Below are 20,663 nucleotides of genomic sequence, written 5' to 3'. Positions count from 1 at the left end.
AAATACGATGGAGAAATAAAAACTTTCCAAGATAAACAAAAATTAAGGGAGTTCATTGCCACAAAACCTCCTCTTCAGGAAATCCTCAGGAAAACCCTCATTCCTGAAAAATCCAAAAAAGGAAAGGGGCTACAAAACCAAGAGCAGAGGAGATAAGTAGAAGGACAACAACAGAGAGTAGCAGCTCTACATCAGAACAGATTAAACCATGGGACGAGAAACAAAGGAAATTGAAGAAAACTGGAAAACAAGACACAAAATGGTAGTGGTAGGCCCCCACGTCTCAATAATCACTCTAAATGTAAATGGATTGAACTCCCCAATCAAAAGACACAGAGTGGCAGGAGGGATCAAAGAACAAGATCCAACAATATGCTGCCTCCAGGAAACACACCTCAGCCCCAAAGACAAACACAGACTCAGAGTGAAGGGATGGAGAACAATACTCCAAGCGAATAATGAACAAAAGAAAGCAGGTGTCGCTATACTAATATCAGACAAGGTAGATTTCAAAGCAAAACAGATAAAGAAAGATAAAGAGGGACAGCATATAATGATAAAAGGGACTCTCCACCAAGAAGACATAACACTTATAAATATATACGCACCCAACACAGGAGCACCAAAATTTGTAAAGCAACTCTTAATAGAACTAAAAGAAGACATCAACAACAATACAATAATAGTAGGGGACCTCAACACACCATTAACACCAATGGACAGAACATCCAGACAGAAAATCAACAAGGAAATAATAGAATTAAATGAAAAATTAGACCAGATGGACTTAATAGATATATATAGAACACTTCGTCCAAAAACAGCAGGTTACACATTCTTCTCAAGTGCACATGGAACATTCTCAAGGATTGACCATATTTTGGGAACCAAAGCAAACATCAATAAATACAAGAGAGTTGAAATAATATCAAGCATCTTTTCTGATCATAATGCTATTAAACTAGAAATCAACTACAAGACAAAAGCAGAGAAAGGTGCAAAAATGTGGAGACTAAACAACACGCTTCTCAACAAACAATGGATCATTGAAGAAATTAAAGAAGAAATCAAATTTTATCTGGAGACTAATGAAAATGAGAACACGACATACCAAATCATTTGGGATGCAGCAAAAGCAGTCCTAAGAGGGAAATTCATCGCAATACAGGCTCACCTCACTAAACAAGAAAAAGCTCACATAAGCAACCTCAAATGACACCTAACAGAACTAGAAAAAGAAGAACAAACAAAGCCCAGAGTCAGTAGAAGGAGGGAAATAATAAAAATAAGAGCAGAAATAAACGATATTGAAACAAAAAAGACAATAGAAAGGATCAATGAAACAAAGAGTTGGTTCTTCGAAAGAATTAACAAAATTGACAAACCCCTAGCCAGACTCACCGAGAAAAGAAGAGAGAAATCGCAAATTAATAAAATTAGGAATGACAGAGGAGAAATCACAACAGATACCAATGAAATACAAGAGATCATAAGAGAATACTGTGAAAAACTATATGCCAACAAATTGAACAACCTGGAAGAAATGGACAAATTCCTAGACTCCTACAATCTCCCCAAACTGAATCAGGAAGAAATGGAGAATCTGAATAGGCCAATCACAAGTAAGGAAATAGAAACGGTAATCAAAAACCTCCCCAAAAATAAGAGTCCAGGACCAGACGGCTTCTCTGGAGAATTCTACAAACATTCAAAGAAGACTTAATACCTATTCTCCTCAAACTGTTCCAGAAAATTGAGAAAGATGGAGAACTCCCTAACACATTCTATGAAGCCAACATCACTCTGATCCCCAAACCTGACAAGGACAACACAAAGAAGGAGAACTACAGGCCGATATCACTGATGAACATAGATGCAAAAATCCTCAACAAAATTTTGGCAAACTGAATACAGCAATACATCAAAAAGATTATACACCATGATCAAGTGGGATTTGTACCAGGGACACAGGGATGGTTCAACATCCGCAAGTCAATCAACGTGATACACTACATCAACAAAATGAAAAGCAAAAACCACATGATCATCTCAATAGATGCAGAGAAAGCATTCGACAAGATCCAACACCCATTTATGATTAAAACCCTCAGTAAAATGGGTATAGAAGAAAAGTACCTCAACATAATAAAGGCCATATATGATAGACCCACAGCCAACATCATACTCAATGGACAAAAACTGAAAGCCATCCCTCTGAGGACAGGAACAAGACAAGGGTGCCCACTTTCACCACTCCTATTCAACATAGTACTGGAGGTGCTGGCCAGAGCAATTCGGCAGGAAAAAGAAATAAAAGGAATCCAAATAGGTAACGAAGAAGTAAAACTCTCGCTGTTTGCAGATGACATGATCTTATATATAGAAAACCCCAAAGAATCCATAGAAAAACTATTAGAAATAATCAACAACTACAGCAAAGTAGCAGGGTATAAAATCAACATACATAAATCAGTAGCATTTCTATACACTAACAATGAACTAACAAAAAAAGAACTCAAGAACTCAATCCCATTCACAATCGCAACGAAAAGAATAAAATACCTTGGGATAAACTTAACCAAGGAAGTGAAGGATCTATACAATGAAAACTACAAGACTTTCTTGAAAGAAATTGACGATGACATAAAGAGATGGAAAGACATTCCTTGCACATGGATTGGAAGAATAAACATAGTTAAAATGTCCATACTACCTAAAGCAATATACAGATTCAATGCTATCCCAATCAGAATCCCAAGAACATTCTTCACAGAAATTGAACAAACAATCCTAAAATTCATATGGGGCAACAAAAGACCGCGAATTGCTAAAGCAATCCTGAGCAAAAACAAAGCCGGTGGAATCACAATCCCCGATTTCAAAACATACTACAAAGCTACAGTGATCAAAACAGCATGGTACTGGTACAAAAACAGGTCCACAGATCAATGGAACAGAATTGAAAGCCCAGAGATAAAACCACACATCTATGGACAGCTAATCTTCAACAAAGGAGCAGAGGGCCTACAATGGAGAAAAGAAAGTCTCTTCAACAAATGGTGCTGGGAAAACTGGACAGCCACACGCAAAAGATTGAAAATTGACCATTCTTTTTCACCACACACCAAAATAAACTCAAAATGGATCAAAGACCTAAAGATTAGGCCTGAGACAATAAGTCTTTTGGAAGAGAATATAGGCAGTACACTCTTTGACATCAGTTTCAAAAGAATCTTTTCGGACACTGTAACTCCTCAGTTGAGGGAAACAATAGAAAGAATAAACAAATGGGACTTCATCAGACTAAAGAGCTTCTTCAAGGCAAGGGAAAACAGGATTGAAACAAAAAAACAGCTAATTGGGAAAAAATATTTACAAGCCACTTATCTGACAAAGGGTTAATCTCCATAATATACAAAGAACTCACACTGATTAGCAACAAAAAAACAAACAACCCGATCAAAAAATGGGCAGAGGACATGAACAGACATTTCTCAAAAGAAGATATGAATATGGCCAATAGACACATGAAAAGATGTTCATCATCGCTAATCATCAGGGAAATGCAAATCAAAACTACACTAAGATATCACCTTACACCCGTTAGATTGGCAAAAACATCCAAAACCAAGAGTGACAAATGTTGGAGAGGATGTGGAGAAAAAGGAACCCTCATACACTGTTGGTGGGAATGCAAACTGGTACAGCCACTATGGAAAACAGTATGGAGATTTCTCAAAAAGTTAAAAATAGAAATACCCTACGACCCAGCCATCCCATTACTGGGTATCTATCCTAAGAACCTGATATCAGAAATGTCAAGAGTCCGTTGCACCCCTATGTTCATTGCAGCATTATTTACAATAGCCAAGACATGGAACCAGCCTACATGCCCAGAAACTGATGATTGGATAAAGAAGATGTGGTATATATACACAATGGAATACTACTCAGCCATAAAAAAAGACAAAATTGGCCCATTCACAACAACGTGGACGGACCTCGAGGGTATTATGTTAAGCGAAATAAGCCAGTCAGAGAAAGACGAACTCTATATGACTCCACTCATAGGTGGAAGTTAGTATATTGAGAAGGAGATCTGATGGGTGGTTACCAGGGAAAAGGGGGGGTGGGGGGAGGGCACAGAGGGGGAAGTGGTGTACCCACAACATGAGTAACAAAACTGTACAACTGAAATCTCACAAGGTTGTAATCTATCATAACATTAATAAAAAAAAAAAAAAGAGAAAAAGAAACTGACGCTACAGAGATGGAATAATTCGGCCAAAGAGGCACAGCATAAGTGAGGGAGCCTCAGTCATCTCACTGAAAGAGCAAGGTTCTTTCTACCATAGCACATCACCTCACTTTGCCTCTGGAAACCTAAACAACTGAATTCAGCAATCTTTTCAGTTCACTCACCATAACCTGTTGGTCACCCCTACATAGATGATTATTTTTAAAGCGATTTCTCTATCACTTTATTTGCTACAGTTAAAATAGGGCTTCCTGTTTACACTTTTTCTACCTATTCTTAGCTTGACTGATTTGTCTGTCCTGTATTACCTATCAGCTAAAGAGCTTCCAGGGAGCAGAGTATGCCACATAGGGTTTGCATCAGGTTCCTGCTGTTTCCATAACATCGACCAGAAAGAAGGGAAGAATGACATGAAAATGAAGCATCAGGAAATTACCCTGGAAAATGAAGTTACAATAACAGTTCCTTCTGCCCTGCATTAGCCAGAAATAAACCTTCTCAGGCGTCAGAAGAAGAAACTAAAAACGAGCCTGCTCGCCACGCACTGCTTCTTTGGCCTGCTGTTATTTTTTTAGTCCAACTAGAACAACCACTCACACATGGGATACACCAAACAGTAAAACCTAAAACTCTACTTCACATGCTGGAGGTGTGTAGCACAGGAAGCATATTACCCAAGAAAAAAATACAACCGGACAAATAACAAGCAAGGAGAAAAAAAGGCTATGTTCCCTCTTCAGCACGCTTTACAGTATTGCAAATACAAAAAACAGTAGCTCTTTCCAATGACACTGACAGAAGTGCAGTATGCTTCAACCGTGGAAAGGCATCCTGAGGTTATGAACAGGGAACAGAAGCTGAGCTGGGCTTCTGAAGTGCTGAGAAAACCTCAACTCAATAAGAAGAGAAGCATCACTTTAAAAGCACTCAATTTCTCTGAAGTACCCTCTTAACAAGTACCAGATTGATGGGTTATTCTGAACTATTTTTCTACAGTTCCACAGAAAGGAGATGCCCCTCACTAGTCTTAAGAGGTACATAACTTGCAAGAAAGGTTCTTAACTCCCCTGGCAGACATTTTAAAGACACCAAAGGCTTACCACTCTGAGCTGGAGGGTTCTCACTGTAGCCCTCAATCTGAAAAATGAGTGTCCCCGGAAGACCAAGAATTCAACATCCCATACCAGCACTCTGCTTTTGGCAAAAATAGGACCGAAAAAACAGGTTTCAGACGCAGCAGAAAGGATTAGTGCAATGAAAAGAACTTTCTGTTAGGATGTAAGGTAAAGAAAGCAAATGCCTGGAGGGGCAATTCAAGTTATTGAGGGAAGAGGGACTTTCTCCCCAACAAATTATGATATACATTTCCCCCTTAAATGTGTGTATGTCCTAAATAAACAGAAGCAAATTATATTTTATATATGTGTGTGTATCCTTTAAATCTGAAAAAGAGTTAAAAATAAGCATTATGTATGTGTTTAAAATGATTCCCAAGTCGACATTCCTCTCTACCCTAAAAACATCTGTCTATAAGATAATTCTCGAGAGCTGTTTGGGAATACACCATCAATCTGGTAATTGTTTGGGTCAAGTCCTCAGGGAGGCAGGAGATGAACAGAATGTCCTCAAAAGATCCCTCTAATTCCTCAATGCTTTGAGTCCAAGAACAGTGAGCAAACCATCTGCTGCTGAGCTAAATTCCTGTGTTTCCCTGTGATGTTCATCCCTTTATCACCAAAACTCAGACGGGTTCCTGGAACACAGGGAGTAACCGGGGCAGGCGTGCTGAGATCAGCCATCTGAGAGCTTCTGGCTCAGAGCACAAAGAGAAGACCCTGGAACCAAGTGCTCTCTCAGGGGCCCCACTCACAGTGTTACGAGAGCACAGGGTTCATCTACAAACATTATTCTTACGGTCTTACAAGAATTGCAGGGAGATACTGGATTTCTTCAAGTTATGAATTATAATATCCAGCTGATCTTTGCTGAACGGGCTGCTGAGGTCAGTGAACACTTCAATATGCTTCTTCTCAAACTTCTTTCCTCTAAAAGAGAGAGTTATCACATTAAGAAATCATTCTCCTGAATTATTTCCTACGAATTCAAATGCATTTGGTCAGTGAGCAGAAAGAGGCAAAGGAATGAGCCCAGGCAGAGTTAACAAATGTGATTACATTCTAGAAGTCCACATATTGTTGATGCTTGGCTAAGTTCCTACTAAGCACATAATCATCTGGTTATAATTCATACTTTTAACATCTTGGACAAAATTTCTGAGCATTATGGAAATACCATGTCCATGGTTTCCTAACTGTAACTTCAGTTAAAGATGTGGTCACTATGATTAAAAAGGACCCCTGTCCAGCCTCCACATAGGCAGAATGTAAACAAGGAACTCCCCCAGAGTACTACAACTTCAGCCTTGCAAGAGTTTCCTTTCCAAACATCCTGGTCTGATTCCATTCACAAGGCTAGTGGCAGGATTTTGCAGAGGACGTACAGAGAACTGAGAAATGATATTATAAATTTAGGCCTAAGATTTGAGGGCAAGTGTTTTTGCTAACGGTCAAGGGATACGTGCATGTGTGTATTCAAAGACACACATTTTAAAGGCACAGTAATTAAATAAGTAATGAATTAGGAAGCTGGCCAGAGTTACTATACATCCAATTTCACTAACATATGGACCATACCACTTAGTATTTTAAAAAATTCCTAGTAATTAGCTTAAGTCAAATAGGAAGGAATCTGAAATAAGCCAACCAACACTGCTCCCAGAGAAATTCTCACCAAGTACAGCCCACCTTCTTTTTAAACTTTTAAAAAGAGAAGTTGAACTGAACCATTGCATTCTATCAAATGTTTTTTCAGCCACGCAAACACGCGGCTTGGTTAACAGTCACTCAGTACACTGAACACATCAACCCACACAACTTTTGCAGAGAGGCTCACTCTCTTCAGCTGAGATACTTACACAGTTTCCCGTTGAATCACATCCATGCACACGATGAGTGCATCCAGGACTCAGCTAGTTAAGGGCAGAAGATATCACCAACAGTCCCTTTATGCCAAGAACATGCAAGTTTTTTCCAGTGAAGTCCACAGTGCTGGAAATTGTGGACACCGGACTGACTACGTGATGACTTAAAAGGACTTGCCACTAATGGATATTCACATATGCTATGTATCAAAGAACACATCCTGAAACATATAACCAGGAAAAATAAAACCAAAAGGTAAGGTAATCTAACATATTCCATTCATTTAACCAAAACTGATGATGCCATTTTATAGTATCTAGAACCCATTTTTATGTTTACAGTCCATCCTTAAATACGAAGTGAGCCATGATGTAGCATTTGTAAGCCACTCCCAGCACGGCAGAACCTCCCAGCAATCAGGGATGGCAGTACCAACTGTTTAGAAAAATGAGTAACCCCTTAAAATTAGGACACCTGTGGAAGAAATTGGAAATCTCAGTTTGGATATCAGTCTGATTTGGGGCACAAAAATATCCTCCGTCCAGGAAAGCACAGAGCATGCTAATGCTAGACTCTTCTAAAAATATCTTCTCTATGTCCAAACAGTTTTGTTTCCACCATCTAACCATCCGCACGTAGCCAACACACACATATACCCCCTGGTAGCTTCCCCTTCTGATGCCTCCCAACCCGTCAGTATCTGGTGCAGAGAAGGGGCAAGTGACTGGTGGGCCTGGAGTGCAGGCACCCAACCCAACCTGTTTAATTTCACATTAAATCCTAAAACATATCACATCCATGAGCTCAGAGCCAAAAACGTCCATATACTCAGAGCAGGGACTCTTAGAGAACCTCACCAAACTAGTATGATTCCCCAGATGAAAGGAAAATTTTTAAGAGCCTTCTCTGGCTGAAAAAGGATACAGTCAGCTTGCCGAGAACCAGGTTGGATTTTGCTTTCAATGTCCTCCAGCAAGTCAAAATCTGGTAGCATCAGGTGTCTGTGCACTGTGATGTTCTGATACTGATCCTCACCAGCAAGGGCATTCTTAGTGCCATCTGTACCAAAAAGGACTAATGCAATTTCATCCTTGCTCTCAGCAAACACCTAAAGAAGAATGTGAGAAGGTTGAAAACCATGGAGTACCACCTGGAAGCCATCAGATGCCTAACCTTCAGAGAGCAAGACAACCATGCCTCCCTATGACAGATCCCTGGGGCTACTGTCAACAGCAGAATATTGGGCTAGATAGCCCATGGGACAATGACAATCCCTAGGGTCCAAACAGACTTTTCATTGACTACAGGTCCCCCTCTTCATTTCAGTACAATTTAGGGTGGGGAAATGGGAGGGTGGTTACCACTCTTCCCGACCTCCAGCCAAATCAGACTCTAATTCTCAATGAAAACTAATTATGGATAATTTGGAGAGACTTTAGTCAGTCTTTCTAGAATGAGTATTTAAGGTTTAAATTTTCCAGAGATTAAAAAAAAGAATGTTCTGGTTCATATCCTATATCCCAACAATTTCACTTACAGTATATTACAGTATTACAGGTATAGAGACCATAGAGAAATTCTTGCACATGTACACAAGGAGAAAATAGACAAGTTCACTTCAGCACTGTTTAGAACAGGGCAAAACTGGAGACAAACTATCCATCAACAGGAGAATGGAAAAACACATTGCAGAAGAGGTACACAATGGAATATTCTATCCCAGTAAAAAATGAACAAATCTGTGCAATGTTTATCAACATGAATAAATCTCAAAAACATAAGGTTGAGAAAAAATAAGTTGTAGAATTATATGCGCCATATAATATTACATACACTTTTGAGAGCTGCATACAATACTAAATCTTATTTATGAATATACTTATATCCAAAAGTATAAAATATGCATGGTACTAACTACGAAAATTCTGAGGAAAGAAGGGGAAGAAGAGGAAAAAAGAGGACTGGGAAGGGATACACAAGGGGCTTCCAGTTTATCAGTAATGTTTTATTTTTTAAGGAAAAAATCAAATGAATATGGTATAACTGTAGGACTGTAGAGCCATATAACAGGAAAATAGCTTTCCATTAAATTGTTCCCTGTATTTGCCTCCTTTATGAAACATTTCATAATATAATATAAAAACAAAAAATAGTATCTGACACAAAAGGAAAAGGAAATCGTGTTCCTACCTACTTATAACACATTTCCATCAATGGGAAGAACCCTGCATGAGGAGAGGGTGGAACTCTGTCCTACTCCATTCTTGTTTGGTCTGTTAAATTCCCCAGTCTGTTAACAATTCTAGTTACAATTTCCAGCTGTACGTGGAGACAAGGTCCCAGGTGCTGGGGTTCAAACCTGTCCAGCACACCAGCTGGGGCGGGCCAGCTAGATTCTGTCTGTCTCCTGGACAAGAATCCATCTAAGGCCAAGTAATCTTGCTCAACAACAAAACTTCAGTCAGGAGAGGGGAGAACATTTTGACTGCAGCATGAGCCTGGCACCAGGTTTGTCTCTCAGCCTTCTGGATTCACTTAGACTCCCACGGAAGGGGCAGAGCCAAAAATAAAAACTGAAAGAACCATTTCTCTCCTTAAAAAAAATCCATAGTACATTGGGGCACAGCACTGCTACTTGAATACAACCAATACAAATTATAATAACCAAGAGTGGAGTTAGAGGCATTCTCTTCTTCTTTGACACTTTAAGACTCCACGTCATCAGAATTTGTTAAAATCTAGGATGACAGGTGGGAGGCAGCAGCGCCCAGTGAACGAAGCAGAACTTCATGGACTTAGCAAAAGTAGCAGTCAGATCAGCTACAAGGGGCAGAAATCAACAGGTGAGTCGAATCCCGCCCCGGCTTGAATGTGAGCTGGTCTTGGTGGCTTGCTGGACTAACAGAAAGCAGCAGAAATGATGTTCTGGGATTTCTAAAGCTAGGTCATAAAAAGCCACATAGGCAGGTCTCTTAGAATATCTACTTTTGGGATATTCCTTCTCAGAACCACACACTACACTGAGAATCCCAAGCAACACGGAGAGGCCGCATGTAAGGGTTCTGATGGATAGCCCCAAGTGAGCTCACAGCCACCAGAAGGGATCAACGAACCACCACGGGAGTGAGCCATCTTGGACATATGGCCCACTGATCCTTCACATGACTCAGGCCCAGTCACCATCTGAAACACCTGCACAAGAGGCCTCCAGAGAGAATCACCCAACTGAGCCACCTGGTCATCCCACAGAACCATGAGAGGTGATTTTTTTTTTAAATGCCATTTAAGACACTTAAGTTTTGGGATAGTTTGTTACCAGCAAAAGGTAACTGGAATAGGCACAAAAAAGTTGAAGTACTTGTTCAAGATAGTAAATGACAGGGGAGAGCAAGGACTCAAACCCAGGCCTTCTGGTTCTAGAGACTGCACTTTTAAATATTATTTTACATTGCCTCGCTTCTGATAAAAACCATCATATCCAGTGGAGGAGCCAAAATGAGGGAAGGAAAAAGTATCAGGCTCTAGTGATAGCTGGACTTGCATGTGAGTATATGTAAGAAAACTCAGATTCCCAAAAACACTGGGGCTGGACACTGTAAGGAGGCTGGTCTCTTGCTTTACTAAGTGGAGGCAACAGGCAGTTCAACCATGAGCTCCATGCCCAAGGCCAATCCGAAACTTACCTGTCGCTGCACAAACATGGTCATCACTTTCTTTGCTAGTTCAAATGGGGATTCTTCACCAGGAAAGGAGTTACTCATAGCAAAGCCCACATCGATACACAACACAACAGCTGCCTGGAAACAAAGTCCCAAACAGTATTTGAGAAAACGTTAATAATGCTCATAAGAAAAAAGAGAAAAGAGACATGTCCTTTGCTTATTTCATTCCCAGAACCTGTACCGATATTTCAGGGATATGTGATAAAGGGAGGGGAAGTGTTCACTACGGAGAAACTTTAAATAGTCTTGATACTTTATAAAAGCTGGAAAGCATCTGCCAGGACAGGAGCATGCTCCAGAGAGCTGCTGCTCCTTTAGCCCGAGCCCCAGAATAAACCCATGGCGAGCAGATGTGAAAACAACCTGCAGGCTAGAGCTAAGTCCAGCCCAGCTGAGCTCAAAACACAAGCTACAGTTAATCTGCAGACCCACAGCATGAGAATAGATGCTACTGTTGTTAGCCACTGATTTGAGGTGTAGTTTGTTATACAGCTTTTTTGTGGCAATCAGTGACTGCCACAATCTATATATACTGAAATGATACACCCCAACAGTTTGAATCAGTTTGTAAACTGAGGATCTAAAATGAAGACTAAGACGCTAAATCTATTCTAGCAGGGTACACAGACAGCTAAACCAATAATACTAGCACAATGTTCCATGACAAAGGGATGCAGTAGGCACTAAGAGAACAGAGAACAGGAGCATCTGCCCAAGACTGGAGGAGGAAAAGGGTACGGAGGCAGAAAAGGCTTCCTGGACGTGATCTTTGGGTGAGTCTTAAAAAATGAGGAGTCAATCACGTGAACAAGGAGAGTTACAGGCAGAGGGAACCACATAAATAAAGACGCCAAGTGATTAGATAGCAATCACATATGCAGGGGACTAAGGATATAGGCGAAAATAAACTCAAAGTAAAAAGGATACACGTAAAGTTCTATATCTGGCATCCAAATTTTAACTGAATAGGAGCTGGAGGAAACCTGAACTAAGAGCAACTCGCAACTTCAGGGTGGGTTGTCAAATGAGTCACCAGTGTGACACAGCTACTACATTCCCTACACCTATCACTCCATCCTCCAAAATATTTTAGGTTCTATCAATGCTGTAGTGAACTCAAGGAAGGAAAAGAAAGGTTTTATGGTGAAAAAAGACTGTATTAGCAATCTGGAGACCTGGGATCCAGTCCCATCTTTATTAATTAACTAAGTCTGCGGGCATGTCACTTAACCTGTTACTTCACGGGGTCAGGAAGCAGTTGTTGGACTAGATGAGATCTAAGTTGTTTTCCAGAGTTAACATTCCCTTGACACTGACAGTCTCACCTGGGCTTTGTACTGATCAGACCACATACGACAATTGTGAACAGTTCTGAGCATCACATCTTAGGAGAAAGACTAATGACAATCGAACATGAAATGAGCAGGTTAGAGAAGGATCTGGAGAGCATGTGATGGGAGGAACAGTCGTAGAAAAAAAAAAAACTGGCTATTTGAGCCAGGTGAGAAGACTTAGCAGAACATTATAGTTCCCCCAAATATGCAACAGCTGTGTTATAAAAGGACCAGTCTACAAGAGAGATAATAGGATCAATGGATGGAAGTTACAGGGAGATTGGTTTGACTCCATATAAGGAGGAAAAATAACATTTAGAAGTGATCAATAAAAGAACTGTTTTCTGAAGCAGAGGTATCCTAATCCTAGAAGTGTTTGAAAAACCTAGATGAGCTCCTATCAGGAGGTATAAATGATTTCTAAATTTGGTTGTATCTCAGCCAACACATGGAAAGAAAAGACTATTTAAGTTTTTCCCTAATTTACAAAGAATTGAATGTAATGCACTAATGTTAAGAGATTTCCGGAGTAAAGATAGCATGTCTGGAGAAAAGGTAGCAATAAACTATAAAATTCCTTTGAGAGCCATAAAACTTTCATCCCATAGTTTCAAGGCCCGGAGCATAAAAATCTTTTAAGAGTCTCAAAAACTTGAGTCCAAAATATGCTGCTGCATTTATTTAATACACATTCATAAAAGCTACTTATTTTAAACCAGAAAACTCTGTCAGAGGACTAAAGGTCTTTTGCTAGCAATCAGGTACCCAAAAAATGGCATCACAAGTTTTCACAATATGGAACATCTTGTCTGGAAGCAGAAGAATGACCTATGTAGTATTTTAAGTTCCTTTCTGGCAGGAGTAAGAAAACCAGGAAAGGCAGCATGGCAGCTCCTCACTTATATACTGAAGCAAGACAGGCTGTTAGAATTTTGCTGCAAGTCCACCTGCCATAAACAGCTGCTCCACAAGAGCTGCAAAGTTCTCAGCAGCTGAAAGAAGAGTAAAACGGGAGGTGAGTAGCATCATATGTTTGTAATCATTTTAATCAACATTTCCCAACGGACAGTTGAGGGGACTAGGGATCAGTCACTCAAACCCCTATCTTGTTTAGTTTATCTATATACCAGATGCCTAGTAAGGGGCCTAGTCTTTGGATAGATAGATGGATGGACAGACGGATGGATGAATGAACAACTACATGGATGGATGGACACATAGATGGATGAATGAACAACTCCCTGGAACACACCTCCCTCTAGTGCCTGATGGACAGATGGATGGATGGGCAGATGGATGGATGAATGAACTCCTCCCTGGAACACACCTCCCTCTAGTGACCCTTAAGAGACAACTACCACTCTCCAACTATACTGAAAAAAATCATTTAAAAAATTCACCATAGTATCTGTTACTAATCTGGGACAGTGAGGGTCATAGATTCCTAGCAACACAGACACTCTCCAGGGCTCTGAAAGCAGTTAGCCTGGGTACAAATCCGGGTTCCACCACTAATGGGCTGGGTGACCCTGGGCTAAGCACTTCACTTTCTTTATGCCTCGTTTTCTCACGTAAGCTGGGGTTGTTGTGAATATTAAATGAAATAAAAATAAAGCGTTTGGCTCACAAATCTGAGATATATATATTATAAAGGTAATAATATGACCCTTTACAGTTCAAATTATTTTACTCAAAGTCCCTCTCTGAAGCTTTACAAGTCTGTGGGGAGGTGCTAGCCACGGCTAACTTCCATTCTCAAATTCATTTTAAAAACCCAGGCTCAGAAGCCACGAGGAGGTGGGGTCGGGGGGTGGGCTGGAGAGCGGGACAGAGCGGGACAGTGAGGGGAAGTGAGAAGCGGGAGGGCTGAGGGGGCGGAGGGTGGGGGGCGGCGGGGCTCGTAGTCAGGTCTGGGGACTCCGAATCCCCAGCCCTTCTCACAGCGCGTCCCTCGGTCCAGCCTCCTGATCCAGCCCACCACCATGATCTCCCCGCTCTCTTCGCTCCTAGGCACCGCCGTGACTTCTCGAGTCCTGCTTCCGCACCCCCCCCCCCCCCCCCCGGATCCCCGGCACCGGCAAGGCCCAAGCCCATTGATCTTTCTACCTTACTCCCCCACCGTGCCATGTTGCCGGTCCCGCAGGCGCAGCCGCCGCCTCTTCCGGGCGGGAACCCGCAGCGCTGCAGCTCAGTTCCGGCGGACTAGCCGGATCGTCGTAGGAAGAGCCGGTTCGTCGTAGGAAGAGCCGCTTCTCAAAGAGCCGGCCTGGGGCGGGGAGACGGTGCGCCGACGCTCTGAGCATGCGCAGAGTCCCTGCATTCCGCCCTGATTAGGAGTTTGCGGTCTTTGACATGCGCAGGTCTCTAGAACTAGATGAGCATGAATCGGTTCCCCGAAAGAGTCACTTCCCTTTTCTCTCGTTGAGAGTAACACCTGTAGCGTTTTGCGTCAGAGCTCTGGAGTTAGATTTTCTTGAATATGAGTATGAATCCGGAAAGTCACTTAACTTCTCTAAAAGTCTGTTTCTTCCAAAAAAGAGAGATAATGAAAGACTTAACAGATGCGATGATTTAGAACCAACTGCTGAAGGAGGAGTAGGAGTTTTCCAGGCAATCAGAAGTGGGAAGAGCATTCTTCTTTGCAGAGGAAATGGGATGTGCAGAGGCTGGAGGCATGAAACAGCGTTCGTTGCTAAGGGTCTCCCAGTGGTTTGGAGTGGCGCTAGCTTGGAAGGGAGGAGGTGAGGTTTAATTCAGAAGACAAGCCAGGGAGATCTTCTAGACGTGGTGGCTCTCGATCACAGTACCTGATATTCTCACCACCCCCTTTCAAGGGAACTTGTCCGGCCTGCAGCCCCTGCCTCTTTGAGGGAGGCAGGCCCAAGCTGAACCTTGCACTGAAACGGCTGTTTTCTACACCAGATAGGCTGACAGGTGACTGGACATCCAGCACCCTGCAAAGTGTCCACAAACCTCTGCCCTAACTGGAATATCACATCCAATCAGATTCTCTCCCTGTTGAAAACTGGACCTGGGAAAAGCAGAAACTAAAGCTGGAAAGATGTGGAGAGCCATGAGGAGGGAGGGACCTTGAAGGAGTGGAAAGGTTAAGTACACTGAAGCCAGGAGAGCCAGACCTTTTCAGACAGTGCTCATAGAACCCACGAGGTTCTTTAAGCTTTGATTCAAACTCAAGGAATTCTTTTAAAGCTGAAATATTATTTTTAAAATATCTTTTTGTATTACAGGTCAGTAGAATTACTGGAGACTCACCATAGTGAAGAAAATTTGCATGCATTTTTTTATATCCATGATATTATCTTGTACATAGTCTCTCTTTTTTTCTCTTCCTCTCTGTCCCTTCTTTCTCTTTTCTCTCCCTTTTCCCCTCTCTCTTTCTCATACCCACACACCCACCAGTACAGATTTGTTTTCTGGGAGAAATAAAAGAGATTCTAGTGCCTATGCTTGTCTACATCTCAGCCATCTTATAGAAGGCTTTAGAATCATGCACTTCCAGACAGCTTGGCGGCTGTGGTGCTGAGAATGCATAAGGACCTTAAGCACTGCTTCCCCTGGCAAAGCGCTCCCCTAATGAAGGGTGAAGGGGCAAACATTATTAATGTGACAGTATGTATGGCTACTCCCTTCTTCCTCCACGACAAAAGGCTTCTGGCTTTGTTGGTTCTGTTTCTCCTTGTCAGTCCAAGATTCATTTGAGTTTGTATGATACAGAATTGGGTGTAAAGAGGGAGGACAAGAGGTTGATAGGCTACGGCTTGTAGGAGAGAAGGAGCATTTTGGACAGAGAGAGGGGCATGGGAGTCACTGTGGTGTATGAGGGAAATGGATAGGACAAGAAAGGGAGAAGGACACTGTCATTTTTGGCGGCCCCATGTGCCATGCCTCCCAGCATTCACACCCTTATGTAGTTCCTTCCCCTTGAATCTGGGCTGGTTTTGACACCTGCTTTCACCAGTAAAATGTGGCAGAAGTGACACTGGACTGGTTCGGGGCCAAAGCCCTCAGAATGCCTGGCAGATTTAGTTTCTGCCAGATAGAAGCCAGACAACCATGTATGAGGACTGACTGCTATAAGACTGCCATGCTATGAAAGCCCAACCTAGCCACGTGGACAGGCCACATGGAGCAGCACTGTTAGGGGTGAGTGTTTGTGTCCCCCCTCCCCCCCAAATTCATACATTAAAGCCCAGATGCCCAATGCAATGGTAGTTGGAGATGGGGCCTTTGGGAGGTAATTAGAGTTAGGTGAGGTCATGAAGGTGGGGCCTTCGTGATGGGGTTAGTGCCATTATAAGAAGAGACACCAGAGAACTTGTGAGCTAGCACTCACACCCCCCCTCATTTGTACAAAGAAGGAGTCATATGAATACACAGATAGGAGGGCAATGTGTGCAGCCCAAGGGGAGAGCTCTCATCATGCTTAACCCAACCACGTGGGCACCCTAATCCTACACTTCCAGCCTCCAGAACAGTGAGAAAATAAATTTCTTTTGTTTAGGACACCCACTCTGTGATATTTTGTTACGGCAGGCCTAGCATACTAACACAAGCAGTGAGCAGCAGCAGCCCCGGGGGCCACCTAGATGACAGCCAGCACCAATTTGGCAGCCATGCCAGTGAGGCCATCTTGGGGGTAAATCCTCCAGCCCTGAGGCAGCTACCCCAGTATTAAAGACATTGAGTGCAGACCAGTCCTCTCCACCAAGCTCTGTCCAAATTACAGAATTATGAGCAGATAAATGAAGTGGTTGTTATATTAAGCCATTAAGTTTTAGGTGTCTCACAGCAAGAGAGAACTGAAACAACAGGGATATTTTAAACTATGCTGTAGTGTGGACGATGCATCCCCTTCAGGGTAGTTAATAAAGGCTAATAAAGGGGGTCGGCCCAGTGACATAGTGGTTAAGTTCGTGCACTCTGCTTGGGCATCCTGGGGTTCGCAGGTGTGGGCCTACACACCACTATCAAGCCGTGCTGTGGTGGTGTCCCACATACAAAACATAGAGGAACATTGGCACAGATGTTAGCTCAGGGCCAATCTTCCTCACCAAAAAATAAATAAAGGAAAGTAAAGAATTTGATTTATTTTGAAATTACAATTTAAGTTGTGAGAATGTGTTTGAGTTTGAAATCACTCTGAGAGTGAACAACAAAGTGATGAATCTGTGGGCATTATACACAATAAAAATGCGCAGGCTTTGTGCTCTGACAGAGAGCTATAATAATGGTTATATGGGCATTTTTGAAAATTCGTTAAAAATCTTAACGGTAAAGGTTTATATCTCAGAAAGGTGTGAGTTCTCTATGTACTTTTGAAAAATACCATAAAAAATCCATGTAAAAGGCCTATGTGAATAATTAAATTAATTGAGGAAGAGAAAACATTTTGAAAAAATTTGATTGAGGTCATAATAGTTTATAACATTGTGAAATTTCAGTTGTACATTATTTTTTATCAGTTGCCATATATATGTGCCCCATCATCCCTTGTGCCCACCCCTCAACCCTCTTCCCCTCTGGTAACCACTAACCTATTCTCTTTGTCCACGTGTTAGTTTATCTTCCACATATAAGTGAAATCATATGGTGTTTGTCTTTCTCTGTCTCACTTATTTCACTTAACATAATACCCTCAAGGTCCATCCATGTTGTTGCAAATGGGACAATTTGGTCTTTTTTTATGGCTGAGTAGTATGCCATTGTATATATATACACACATCTTCTTTATCCAATCATCAGTCCATGGATGCTTGTGTTGCTTCCATGTCTTGCTTTTTGTGAATAACACTGCAATGAACACAGGGGTGCATAAGTCTCTTTGAATTGTTGATTTCAAGTTCTTTGGATAAATACCCAGTAGTGGGATAGCTGGATCATATGGTATTTCTATTTTTAATTTTTTGAGAAATTTTCATACCGTTTTCCATAGAGGCTACACCAGTTTGCATTCCCACCAGCAGCATATGAGGATTCCCTTTTCTCCACACCCTTTCCAATATTTATTATTTTTTGTCTTGGTGATTATAGCCATTCTAACGGGTGTAAGGTGGTGTCTTAGTATAGTTTTGATTTGCATTTCCCTGATGATTAGTGATGTTGAACATCTTTTCATGTGCCTGTCGGCCATCTGTATATCTGCTTTAGAAAAACGTCTGTTCTTATCCTCTGCCCACTTTTTGATCAGTTCGTTTGTTTTTTTGTTGTTGAGTGGTGTGACTTCTTTATATATTTTGGAGATGAACCCCTTGTCGGATATATGATTTGCAAATATTTTCTCCCAGTTAGTGGGTTGTCTTTTCTTTTTGTTCCTGGTTTCCTTTGCCTTGCAGAAGCTCTTTAATCTGATGAAGTCCCACTTGTTTATTTTTTCTTTTGTTTCCCTTGTCCAAGTAGATATGGTATTCCAAAAGATCCTTCTAGGACTGATGTCAAAGAGTGTACTGCCTATATTTTCTTCAAGGAGTTTTATAGTTTCACGTCTTACCTTCAAGTCTTTGATCCATTTTGAGTTTATTTTTGTACATGGCGAGAGATAATTGTCTACTTTCATTCGTTTCCATGTGGCTGTCCAGTTTTCCCAACACCATTTATTGAAGAGACTTTCCTTTCTCCATTGTATGTTCTTAGCTCCTTTGTCGAAGATTAGCTGTCCATAGATGTGTGGTTTTATTTCTGGGCTTTCAATTCTGTTCCATTGATCTGTGCATCTGTTTTTGTACCAGTATCATGCTGTTTTGATTACTATAGCTTTGTAGCATATTTTGAAGTCAGGGATTGTGATGCCTCCAGCTTTGTTCTTGTTTCTCAGACTTGCTTTAGCTATTCTGGGTCTTTTGTTGACCCATATGAATTTTAGGATTCTTTGTTCTATTCCGTGAAGAATGTCATTGGGATTCGGATTGGGATTGCATTGAATCTGTAGATTGCTTTAGGTGGTATGGACATTTTAACTATATTTATTCTTCCAATCCATGTGCATGGAATATCTTTTCATTTCTTTATGTCATCATCGATTTCTTTCAATAATGTCTTATAGTTTTCATTGTATAGGTCTTTCACCTCCTTGGTTAAATTTATTCCTAGATTTTCTTCTTTTTGTCGTGATTGTAAGTGGGATTGTATTCTTGAGTTCTGTTTCTGTTAGTTCGTTATTAGAGTATAGAAATGCAACTGATTTTTGTAAGTTGATTTTGTACTCTGCAACTTTGCTGTAGTTGCTGATTATTTCTATTAGTGTTCCAATGGATTCTTTAGGATTTTCTATATATAAGATCATGTCATCTGCAAACAGTGAGAGTTTCACGTCTTCATTGCCTATTTGGATTCCTTTTATTTCTTTTTCTTGCCTAATTGCTCTAGCCAAAACCTCCAGTACTATGTTGAATAAGAGTGGTGAGAGCGGGCACCCTTGTCTTATTCCTGTTCTCAGAGGGATGGCTTTCACTTTTCAGATTTCCCCATTGTATGATGTTGGCTGTGGGTTGTCATATATGTGGCCTTTGTTATGTTGAGGTATTTTCCTTCTATACCTATCTTATTGAGAGTTTTTATCATAAATGGATGTTGGATCTTGTCAAATGCTTTCTCTGCATCTATTGAGATGATCATGTTGTTTTTATTCCTCATTTTGTTAATGTGGTATATTACATTGATTGATTTGCAGATGTGGAACAATCCCTGTGTCCCTGGTATAAATCCCACTTGATCATGATGTATGATCTTTTTAATGTATTGCTATATGCAGTTTGCCAATATTTTGTTGTAGATTTTTGCATCTATTTTCATCAGTGATATTGGCCTATAATTTTCCTTCTTTGTGTTATCCTTGTCTGGCTTTGGTATCAGGGAGATGTTAGCCTCATAGAATGTGTTAGGAAGTATTCCATCTTCTTCAAATTTTTGGAATAGTTTGAGAAGGATAGGTATGAAATCTTTGAATGTTCGGTATAATTCTCTGGAGAAGCCATCTGGTCCTGGACTTTTATTTTTTGGAAGGTTTTTGATTGCTGTTTCAATCTCTTTGCTTGTGTTTGGTCTATTCAGATGTTCTGTTTCTTCTTGATTCAGTTTTGGGAGATTGTATGAGTCTAAGAATTTATCCATTTCTTCTAGATTGTCCAATTTGTTGGCATATAGTTATTCATAGTATTCTCTTATAATCCTTTGTATTTCTGTGGTATCTATTGTAATTTCTCCTCTTTCATTTCTAATTTTATCTATTTGAGCCTGTTTTTTCTTCTTAGTGAGTCTGGCTAAGGGTTTGCCCATTTTGTTTATATTCTCAAAGAACAAGCTCTTAGTTTCATTGATACTTTCTTCTATTTTTTTGTTTCAATTTCATTTA

General features: G+C 40.9%; 1 protein-coding gene across 6 annotated transcripts in view; it reads right to left on the bottom strand.

Annotated features, from left to right (window-relative positions):
• XRCC5 (X-ray repair cross complementing 5) overlaps window positions 1–15,182 on the bottom strand; it is a 92,663-nt gene extending 77,481 nt beyond the window's left edge. For 2 of the 6 annotated variants that reach the window (XM_005610589.4, XM_070269248.1), the window contains exons 1-5: window positions 14,402–15,182; window positions 10,923–11,036; window positions 8,164–8,347; window positions 7,233–7,281; window positions 6,181–6,303 (exon numbers count right to left, since the gene is read on the bottom strand). In XM_005610589.4, the coding sequence (XP_005610646.1) occupies window positions 6,181–6,303; window positions 7,233–7,281; window positions 8,164–8,347; window positions 10,923–11,036; window positions 14,402–14,422 (491 nt within the window). In that variant the 5' untranslated portion in view covers window positions 14,423–15,182. The other 4 variants (XM_005610590.4, XM_070269249.1, XM_070269250.1 and 1 more) reach the window with 4 other exon arrangements.
• Between the last annotated feature and the right edge of the window lie 5,481 nt (window positions 15,183–20,663).

The sequence above is a fragment of the Equus caballus genome, chromosome 6 (genome assembly GCF_041296265.1).
Source record: "Equus caballus isolate H_3958 breed thoroughbred chromosome 6, TB-T2T, whole genome shotgun sequence".
In the NCBI taxonomy this organism is placed as follows: Eukaryota; Metazoa; Chordata; class Mammalia; order Perissodactyla; family Equidae; genus Equus; species Equus caballus.
This window is presented reverse-complemented; position numbering and strand designations above follow the sequence as displayed.